The following is a 10,879-nucleotide window of genomic DNA, read 5'->3' as shown; positions in this document are numbered from 1 at the left end:
TAATTGAATCGCAAAGATAAAATAAAATTTGTAATAGTCTCCAACATTAATGGCTCTTTTCTGTAAGTTCCGCACAATCTCTATTCAATTTCTCTTCCAATAAAATACTTCGATTCCCAGTAAGATAGAAGCAAGGCTCAACTAAGTTTCACAACATGTTGTACTTTATTTCATTCAAACAAATCCTTAAGCAAGGCTGCACTGGAAAAAAGTAAAGGAAGAAAAGTTTAAAACCTAGTTGCAAGACAAGAATAAAATAATGACAAATTACAAAATGAAGGTGCACCTTTCCAAGGTAAAAGTGTAAAATTCAGACTTTATAGCTTTGACTTAGCAAGTTATGCAAATTACTAACGAAACTAATTCTCACACAGTCTGCAGTTTGTGTTGGTGGAAATAAAAAAGGCAGAAAGCAACATCATGCCAAAAAACTCACCAGAAATGGCATTAGGTTAGAGAAAACCAAAATCTGAAAATTTGTTGAAGTGTTTTATTAGAGACCCTGAACAAAGAAGAGCACTAGCAGATTGAAAACTTGAAAAATATGTTGCATGTACATCTGTATAATTCAAGGTTGTGTTTTTCCCAGTAAACAAATCCCTCTACTTGATCAAACCACAGTACAAAAATTAAAACACTTTAAAATAACTGATTGAAGAGAAGGAAGATTATTTATGGTAAATTACTGACCATAAATTATTGTACCAGTAACCAAATTCCAGTTCCATCCTTTGCAACAAGCCAATATAATTTCTAGCTTCACAAAAAAAAAAGCAAACTTTCTTCACTCTAAATTTATGGCAATATCATTTTATTTTAAAATTATTAGTACAGTGTATGTGTTATTTTATGGATAAACAGTTTCAATGGGGAAATAATGAGTAAAATATCCATAATATAGTTTGTTTGTTCAAACAAATGTACATAATTTATCACATGTAGATGATCTTAGATACTTTAGTATTTGTAATGAGACCTAGTAAAATACTAACTTATAAACCTCTGCATAAGTCCTATTTTCCTCATGTCATGTTCCAAATCTATAAAATCTGTGTAGAATAGATACTCTTGATTACATTTGGGAAACTAGAAAAATTACTTCAAACAGGTCACAATTATATTATTATAAGATAAATTATTAAACTCAATACTCATCTCTGGTTGACTATCTAAAAATCTCTTTTTTGTTATATTCAAAAGGATCTCTTCAACATTGACAAGCTAAAATATGATTATTTGTACCCACAAAAGATGCTAATGTTTCAGTGACACTGAATTTCCCTTGTTCGCTTTTGTTTGGTGTACAGGCTGTCTATACCGACACTAATAATTTCAGGGGAATTTGCCAGTCATTGCTGATACATTTACTAAAATGACTTTCTAAATGGCTGGTACCAAAACTGCTGTTCAAGGCGAGGTCACTTCATTGCAACCCTTGCTTTGGTTTGGTCTAAAAGGAGAGCCAAAACAGAAAATAATGTTCTCTTATCTACGTCAAGATATTCGCATGAAAATGCAACAGAACAAGTAACCCAATTTCATTTTGTTAAACAGCATTACTTCAGGTTTTCAGCCACAACTTTGCTCCTGACATTTAACCTTTTAGAACTTGACTAATAATAATTTTTCACTTTTATCTCTTAAGATAATTTAAACACAACTATGCTGTATGCAAATTCTAAACTTAACGCAATCTTCTATTTTTATGCTTAAATACTTGTCAGTTACCCATATATATTAGATGACTCTTCAAGGTTCCAGTTTGTTACCGCCGATGAACTTTATACTACTTAAAACCAATAGTTAGTGCTAACCAAAATTTGTGAAACATGGCCCATTTTCCTCTCTTATATGTTATAGAGTTACATGGTATGACACAATGTAATAATTATGTAACATTTAAGTTTCCATAATAAGATATTACTGATGAGCTAGCCATCAACTACTTTTTTTCTCACACAATAGATAATACCAAATTTGCATTCTTTATGTCACTGTTTCAAGTCACTGTCTGACATGTTTACCCCCAGACAGAACTGTACATTCCTGTTAGCCTGCATAGCAGGTGCAAAAAAAGGGAAAGAGGGGGAGAAAAATGCCCAGTCCCCTCTCCCGTTTTCCCTCCCTCCCTCCCTCCCTCCCCTCTTAAAGCCTGCCACACAGGCTACATTCCTGTGCCTAAAACTGACAAAACACAATGAAGCTTACATCTAAGTTCGCAAGAAAATACCAACCATTTGTTTGTTAGAAACTACTGCTTTCAAAGGCAATCACCTCACCAAATGTTACATATTTATAATTTGGTGCCTGGGGGTACTTCTAATTTCTAAGGTGTGCTTCAACTTAAGCCCTGTCTTCATATGCAATCTCCCCATGGTAATAATGACAAAGAAAGAAGTTCTTTTGAAGCAACCACTTCAATACCCTTTGACAACATCAATAATTAATCTATTATTATTATTATTAGGACAATCAATTTGACCCCAAGTTTCTAGAAATAAGTTAAATAACTCTTTGGGCTGATTACGTCACCTTTGTTAAAAAAGAATATTGTACTGTATTGTAATGTATTGTAAAACCTGAAATGCAAATAGTATTTACTGCATAGACAATAATGGCTGTTATTATGACAAAATTTATGGTAGACACCTTTGACTAGCTTATCATATACCTGGGTGTCCCAAAGAACTCATCTTACAAAATAGTGTAATATACTATAATGAAAAAACAACCAGACACCAAGTCACAGACACTTTCATGGGCAGCTGATACTGTTAGCTAACAGCACCTACAATGTATACACACATAACAAAATAATATATATGGCAACAATTTTTCTTTTTCAATTTTTAGGGTTATGATTGATTTAGTTACCACTATTTGTTGAATGACCAACCAGTATATTTAGTAATTCTAGTTTCCACTGCCAGCACTTCCTTGTAACTGAATCCTGTATGAATGACCACGACATTTTCCTTCAAAACAATGCATTCATGCAACAAGCATGGCATTCGTGGTATGGACTGCCCAACTCTTACCTTACCTGACTTTAATATGAAATACAAACATTAACCATTTCAGTCCTGAGAGAGACACCTATAAATTTTACTCTGTCTAACAACAGACGAGTATACTCGTCAATAAGGGCCGCTTCAAGGGTGGATGGGTAAGCCTGATGTTTTAAGATTCCTGCACTTCACTCCTGCCACAATAATTTTGCTACTTAAAAGTATTGAAGGTTTTTAGTCCCTTTTCAACTAATATCTAAACAAAACTAAATTTTATGGGGTGGGATGAACAATGATGACAATCATCTGACCCACATGATGATGAACCCAGGCTCCAATGCAACTCTGACTGTTAACTACATTCTTAATAAAATGTAAAATGATAAAATATGTTCTGTTATTGTAACTACTACAATGACCTCACAGGTACAAGTGTAGCATGTGTTAGATCTAGTTTTGAGTTTACCCAAAAGCCATAACACTGATATTGTTTTTTTAATCGACAGTCCTTTAAAATACAGTGAAGGACACAAGTGAATGCACTGAACACTCTTTGTGAAAACCACCTTCAGCTGTAGCCTGCAAGTAGCATGTATGTTGACTTGCCATCCGTAAATCTACTAAAAAGGCCTAAAAGAAATTTTGACCAGATGGACTGAGGTCTCTTCCTTCAAGCAGACACTCGCAAACAGCTACATTTTCGCTTGTGCCTCACTCTCTTGTGTGACTTTCGTAACTTCTCCGCAGTCTTTTCATTATCCGCTTCTTGTGAAGCCTTCTCATACCAATCTGCTTCCAGTATATACCATGCTGGAGGCCAGCGTTTTTCTTCTATCGACTTGAGAGTACTAGAGTCGAGGTTCTTGATAACTTTTGGACACTGACGACAGATGGCATTGTAATGAGTGGCAATAAAGTGAATAAACCACGCTTCCAGCTGAGAAGCATTATGGATCTGAGCTTCAACCAGGTATCCTATCAAACCAAAACCCATGTATTACTGACAATCAAACAAAAAATTCAGTCACTATTTTTTGGCAAGTAACAGAAAGTTTCCCCAACAGCCTAGAATTTGAGTGACAATTATAACAACAATTTATTATCATGGCTTATATCGACCTTACTTATAAAAGAGGTTCCTGTTTTCCCTTCTCCTCAAAAACCAACCTATAATTTGACGTGGATTCGTTGTGTCCCCATTTACACATGACTGTGTACATGTAGTGCCTCAGCACACTTCCACGACACTATTCATTTTATACTGGGCACACTTTGGACAAAAAACTGTACTGCTCTCAGACAGCCAGGATCACATACCGTAATTTTAATGAGTGGATTACAAGAAATTCTGACTGCTTTTCTCAAAAACTTGGAAACTTTTAAGCACTAGCAAGTAATTTACAAGAATAATAATATTAGTATTAATGCTTGCATCAAAACAAGGAAAATTTTCAGGCTACCGATTACCGCTCACAAGAAACAAGGTAAATCCCTAAGCTGAGGCCCCTTTCTGAAAATCCTGGCCACTTTCCAGGCCCAAAAAGGACATTGTGAAACTGTGATCCAACTATTTTAGAAAGAATGTCTTTCAATAGATTTTCAAGATTTAAAAAATTTAGATAATCACAAGGTTTCGTGCCTTGTGGTGGCCACGGTTGAAGATACAAAGAGATTTACATGTACAGTCCACACAATATGTCTGAAAAGTTTCTGAACTTTTGAGAAACAGGCCACTGGTTACCACTCACTTGACCAGGTTGCCATAAAATATTGTTCATAAGTTATTGTCCCAGGTTACATGTAAATACTAGCTGTAAAAAACTCACATATAAGCCGCATCTTTTTGCCAAAGACTGGGCTCAAAATCGTGGGTGCAGGTTATATATGAGACTATTGCTTTCAGAGGGAGTAAACTGGTTGGTGTGGGGTCACAAATAACACTAAAAACCTTCAGCAAATAAAGATTAAACATACAGTATTCTTTGACCAATCACTTCAACACTGATCTCTCCACCATGTGAAAGAAAATAACACCCTATTCGGGAGAACTGATGAGGCAAATGGCCAACTGTTTTGTTGCCTGTCATTACTTGCATGGCAGGTTTGTCAGCAGGTTGTTAAACTCTCGTTCAGCGACACATTTGTCTCCGATCATTGGCCTCCATACATCCTCATAAACATAATATACATGCATGTTGTTAACTGATCACAGTAAAAAATGTGGCTCGGTCCAGACTTCCTTCTGTAAATGACTGTGTAGTTACAAAGCAAACCCTACACTTTGTAATCTCATAATTTTCATTTCAACTTTGGGCTTTAACAATGAAGACAACTGCAAGTCAGTCCCAAGAATTAAGGAAATCAATTAAATAAAATCTTTTAAAAGGTATTTTAAGAGTTGATTAGCTAACTCCTTAAGGTCGCTGCAAATACACAGCATTACATTTTGGCATTGTCACAACAACTGTGAACAAACAAAACTTTCTTGCCAGAGTGTTTTTTCAAGTTTTCACTTTTTCCTCAAAATTATGCTTGAAATTTGGGTGCAGATTACCTACAAGTGCGGCTTATACACAAGTTTTTACGGTAAGTAATGAACATTACGTACTACATTCTATTGTTACTTCTACAGATGTATCATCTTTTTACATGTGTATATATCTTCTTTTTTTTTTTATATAGTTGAGACCAGAGGTTTTTCTTCAATTCAGGTAACAGCCACCACCACACCCTGTCTCGGTCAGCTAATGTGTATCACATGGAAGTGAGACTTTATTTTGTCTAACGCCAAACAAATTTTACTCATCAACTGGGGGAGTCCTGTGGTGCCTAAGGAATGAATGGGTTAACAGAAGAATAATCTGCTAAATAAATATCAACATTGCTTACCAATAATATCTTCTGCTACAGCCATTTCATCTGTTGCCATAGAAACATTGAGTTCTTTCACAATGACCTGCTCGCAAAGAGCAACAAGTCTTGGCAAACAAAAAAAGTTTGCTAAAGCCATTACGGCGAGGGTGTCATCCAAAGCTAGGCAGGGACACTCGCCAGTATAGAGAAACTCAAGGACTTTCAAAAATGCATCAAAATTGGTGTCTTTGAATTCCACCTGTAAAGGTGCAAGAAGACCTAAAGTTACAGTTGTATTCCCTGTCAAAGGGAACATTACTCAAATATTTGTATTCATACAAATTCAGGGCTTTTAATACTTCTTAGAAGTTAATGAAATGTACAGTAATGAAAATGAGGGAAAACCAATCTGTCAATAGACCGTATTCCTAAATGGCAGCTAAGTAATTATTCTTTTGTCTTTATGCTGATCATCCCCAATAGCCTCACTAGCAGGAAGAAAATTCAAAACAATTTTTGCTCCAAAGTGAGGTTAGTGAGGATGATTAGCACAAAGACATAAGAATAAATTATTTCTTCATCGCTATTTATGAATACGGTCTATGCCTAGTGAAATCAAAGGACTTTATCACAATCCAAAGCACCTGCTATAAAACAAGCGCCATAGTTTTCTGGGAATAGGACACACCTTTAACGGCATTTATGTCACAAACTGAAAATCTCATCAAAATACTTGGTTATAAGACGCATCTTAAATAGAAGAATATGGTACAACACATCGCCAGTTATGCTCTCAACTGAACATTTTAGTGTACATAAGTTACCAACAATGGAAGAAGGAAATTCAACTAGAATTTAGAGGAAAACCTTTAAACCCTGCTGTTATTAGTACTTTCTTGAGGGTCTTTTTGTTGTACAACGCTAAGGATTGATCGAAGGCCACTATCACGAATGTTGGTGTGAGGCCACCATTTTGGGATCACAGTAAGGGACAGACTGGGATGAGTTTAACATACAAGACGGCGGCAAAGGATCGAAGAACCATCCCTGCATGAGTTTTGTTGCAAGAAGATACTCCGCTATTAGATGCACCTTGAGTTTAGATCACATTTGGGACCAACAAGCAATTTCTTTGAGAAAAAATGCTGCGCCTTATAACTAAGAAACTATGATACTTGGTGCATGTGATGAGAAACATTTGAAAAAAAGCAATGCCTAGCTGTAAGCATGCTGTTGGAACAATTTGTAAATGTGTTAGTCAAAGCAGATTAACCTGACAAAGGGCTTACACTGGAAACATCAGCTTTACAACCTCTCTTCTGTGATCAATACACGTACATACATGCAAAAATCAGCCCAGTTAGCTGTTCCAAAGAGAATCTACAGCCTGGCACCCACAAAGTTTTCTTAAAACAGCATGATTGACCCCACTCCCCTACACCTATCTTTCCAAAACTTCAAATCAGCCACAGTTCCATCTACCTTTCATTGTGTTTTTAAAAAGTCAACATTTGATTCAACCATCTGACTCCCACCAAGTCCTGTCAGTAGAGCATCATCGGAAAAAAAAACACAAAGGACAAGGGTACGTGTATGTTACTTTCTGCCCCAGGAAGGAGGAGGGGGGGGGCGGAAGACTGCAGTTAGCAACAGGCTGGGATGATCATCGTATCTTTTAGGGTTCAAAATCACGGATCTGGTACCTTTTAAGGTGTCTAGAAGGTTTTGGGCCACCAAAGTTTAAGCTAGTGTCTTTTAGGATATCTTTACTATTCTTGAAATTAATAGATCTGAAAATTATGACAATGCTTTTTCAAAAACTTTCAAGCAGAAGGTGTTTGAAGTTCAATTTCCATTCAATTCAATCAACTTTATTTAAAACACGGTAAATGGCTCAGCAAGCTGGTTTTCAGACATGCCGTGTAAGAATTACAAGATATGTATGCTTACAATTACACGAAATACAAGATATAAATGTTAAAATGACTAATAAACTAGGTATAACTTAGCACTAAATCAAATCCTCACCACTTGGACTCCACTTTCCTTGAAATGCCCTGTCATGAACATAGCTGCCATCATTTCACACCGTGCGACCAGAAACGCCTTGTGAGCAACAATGATCCCACCCTGTACTTGGAACACAATATCAGAAAACGTTTGAGAGTTCACTAGCTTCTTACAGCAAGAAACCATTCCTCGCACCATCTTGGAATGGACTTCAGTGTTCATGTACTCCAAGTTGTTCAAAACATTTGTGACATAATCAACAAGATTGGAAATTTGAAGATCCCGAGCTGCTTCCTCAAGCTCCTCTGTGCATGCCTCCAGAGGAATGTTACCACTGTACAGAAATTCAAGGATGTACATGAAAGTTCTGTGCGACACAAAATTGTCAACTATAACTTGTACATAAAAGCTGCACTCGTCACCAACCCAGGCATTGTTGTAGGAACTAATGGCCACAAAACCCCTCGGCAAACTTCCTCTCTTTCCAAACACAAGCGAGTCTTGTAAAACCAGCCTTCTAGGGGTCCAAAGACCACTGGTGATACCAATTTCCTTTGCATCAAAGAGTTCAGCAAACACCGGTGAAGCAGCACAAAGAACCACTTTGTGCGCTTGGATAGGCTGTCCTTGAACTAAGAACTCCACATCAGCACACATTCCACTTTGTAAAAGTGCTATCAGGTTCTCCTTGTAACAGGATGCTTTCACACTGATCCCTGGGGCATCTGGCTTGTCTGGGAGATAGGGTGGCTGAAGTTGGGGCTTCAAGACACCTTTTAGGTGCGATGACCAAAAACGAGTTTGACGTCTGGTGATCAATGCTGTGCGTACTGCATTTTCAAACACGTCATTGATTCCCCACATGGTTACGACACTTGTCTCATAATAGGTTGCCCCAATCTCCTTGGCTACCTGGCGACCCATATCAGGAGTCACAAGAGAACACTCTTGCATTCGTTTGGACAAGCTTCTACTAGTGTTTACAATATTTGGATTCTTGAAATGCATTCTCCAGTCCGATTGTGTTCCCACCAAAACAATAGGTGTTCTTGGACAGTACCTCTTAATTTCACTGTACCACACCGCATTGACATTTTTAAAGGTATTAGGGCAGTTGATGGCAAAACAAAGTACCACAACATGCGCATGCTGATAGGCAAACTTGCGGTTGAATTCATGATCACCAAATGTGTCCCACAGTCTCAATGCTACATCTACACCATCAACTTTGAAGTTTGCTCTTTGTCGTATTTCTTGCGATACATGATACTGGTCAATAGCAAAGACAGTGGGAAAATGAACATGTTGCTTCTGGGTTGGGTTTGGGGGGAGTATACCAACACCAAGAGCCTCACCACAGATCAGTCGTGTTTTTCCGACACCCGTGTCACCAATAACCACGCACTTAATGAGTTCACGCGGGAGCTCTTGATCATAGTCAATTTCATCCATAACATAAGCTTAATTGCTTCAAAAAACCAACCAATACGCAGGGGACGATTCTTCTGTGATGCGACGAGGAAAATAAAAACAGGATCGTCTTTGAGATTTCCCCAACGAAACACGAAACCTTAGAATTTTGACTATTGCTTGTGTTTCCTTTTGACGAAGGCTCAAATGTTAACGTGGTTTCAGTTCAGAGGACTAACTGCCAAGAATATCGACGTCTTTGTTTTGATATCAAGACGACTGTTTACGTCAATGAAGCTTCCTTGAAGGTGAACCATAACACAGACGCCCGCCACCCAAAAATATCAACTTCCTATGGGTTTCAAATGACGAGATTCTCGGAAATGGTACGTGCGTTGTTGAAATCACAATGGCGGTGGCACCCACGCCTAGCATCAAAACAAACGTCGAAAATCGATAACGTAGAACATACCAATAGCAATGATAGAGAAATTGGTCCCGTAGAAAGCAGCCATCCACGAAAGTGGCCAAACTTCCGCTATAAGGTACAAGTTCAGTCGTACCAGATGCCTTATTACTTCTTTCATAGGTTCGGCAAAATTTCTGACGACCTGAAATGCTTGGCTTGGAGTGGTTGTGTGGCTAACACACGCAGCAGAACGATTTCGGTACCTCAGAACGAGCAGATGTTTCTTTGAAGCGAAATTGAAGTTCCCTGGAAATATCTTGCAATAACGGGATACTTCTTTTTCGAACGCGTTTATTTTCGATCAAATATGATTTATGTTTTGGTTTGATTTACATGTCATTTGGTTGGCTTCATCAATCTTTTTTCAGCGAAAGGTAAGCCACCAATCAAAAACAAGAATATGGTCACGTGCCAAATATGCAGGAATTTTTGCGCGACATATGCGACCGCTAGAGGTACACAAAATAATGTTTCTTTTAGGGATATTGCACTTTTGTAGTGCATTTTTAGAGGTACATGCCTAAACCGAGGAGCTTACGTAATGTAAGTCAGTTCAAAAGGGAAACCATACGCAGTGCTCCTCCAAGGTACTGTACACGGAAAGTATACGTTATATTTCATCTTAAATTTCTCGTGAAAGTCAAGCAATTCCTTTTGAATGAAATAAAACACTTCTCTTTTCCAAAATCTTTATAGATTCGAGGACAAGCGCAGAGAGAATATCAATTTATGTAAAACGTGAGAAATTTGTGAAATATTGTCTCAAGGGTGTAAAGATCAATTGAAATACAATGATACCAAGAACGTGCCAGTGGATGAAATACTCTTGTTTATCATTTTAAGAAGGTCAAGGTGCAGATCATTGAAAGGTCTTCAAAAAACGTAGCAAACAATAGTTTAACTTGATTAAGAGTTAACATGGTACGGTCGAGTGTACTTTGGGGAAGGACTTTTGAACCTGAGCGAGATTTTTCCAAGATCAAAGGATCGATACTGAACAGGAGAACGTTGCATCAGTGGTGTGGATGCATTCTTAGTCCCAGGCCCAATTATTCTTCAGTCTCCCGAGACACGTATTTTGTCGGCAAGAATGTTGACCATTTGACACCGGATACAATGTTTATTGCAG

The 10,879-nt window shown here is 37.6% G+C and overlaps 2 protein-coding genes across 2 annotated transcripts in view; one reads left to right on the top strand and one right to left on the bottom strand.

Annotated features, from left to right (window-relative positions):
• LOC138007290 (uncharacterized) overlaps positions 1-44 on the top strand; it is a 2,587-nt gene extending 2,543 nt beyond the window's left edge. The window contains exon 1 of the mRNA XM_068854109.1: positions 1-44. This exon is cut by the window's left edge and continues 2,543 nt beyond it. The gene's annotated coding sequence lies outside the window, so the exon portion shown is untranslated.
• A 98-nt stretch (positions 45-142) lies between these two features.
• Positions 143-10,126, bottom strand: LOC138007289 (rho-related BTB domain-containing protein 1-like). Its single transcript, XM_068854108.1, has 3 exons — positions 7,890-10,126; positions 5,898-6,120; positions 143-3,983 (listed from the first exon to the last, which is right to left on the bottom strand). The coding sequence occupies exons 1-3, from the start codon at positions 9,321-9,323 to the stop codon at positions 3,679-3,681; spliced, it is 1,962 nt and encodes a 653-aa protein (XP_068710209.1). The 5' UTR covers positions 9,324-10,126; the 3' UTR covers positions 143-3,678.
• Positions 10,127-10,879: the final 753 nt, after the last annotated feature.

Source organism: Montipora foliosa, chromosome 6 (genome assembly GCF_036669935.1).
Source record: "Montipora foliosa isolate CH-2021 chromosome 6, ASM3666993v2, whole genome shotgun sequence".
NCBI lineage: Eukaryota > Metazoa > Cnidaria > Anthozoa > Scleractinia > Acroporidae > Montipora > Montipora foliosa.
The sequence above is the reverse complement of the archived record's forward strand: the minus strand, read 5'-3'. Positions and strand labels throughout refer to the sequence as shown.

Coding starts and splice junctions, on each gene's coding strand:
- LOC138007289 (XM_068854108.1), bottom strand. CDS start 9,323: ATGGATGAAATTGACTATGATCAAGAGCTCCCGCGTGAACTCATTAAG. Junction 6,121..7,889: donor AGGAAAGTGGAGTCCAAGTG/GTGAGGATTTGA, acceptor GCACCTTTACAG/GTGGAATTCAAAGACACCAA. Junction 3,984..5,897: donor TGTAGCAGAAGATATTATTG/GTAAGCAATGTT, acceptor TTGGTTTGATAG/GATACCTGGTTGAAGCTCAG.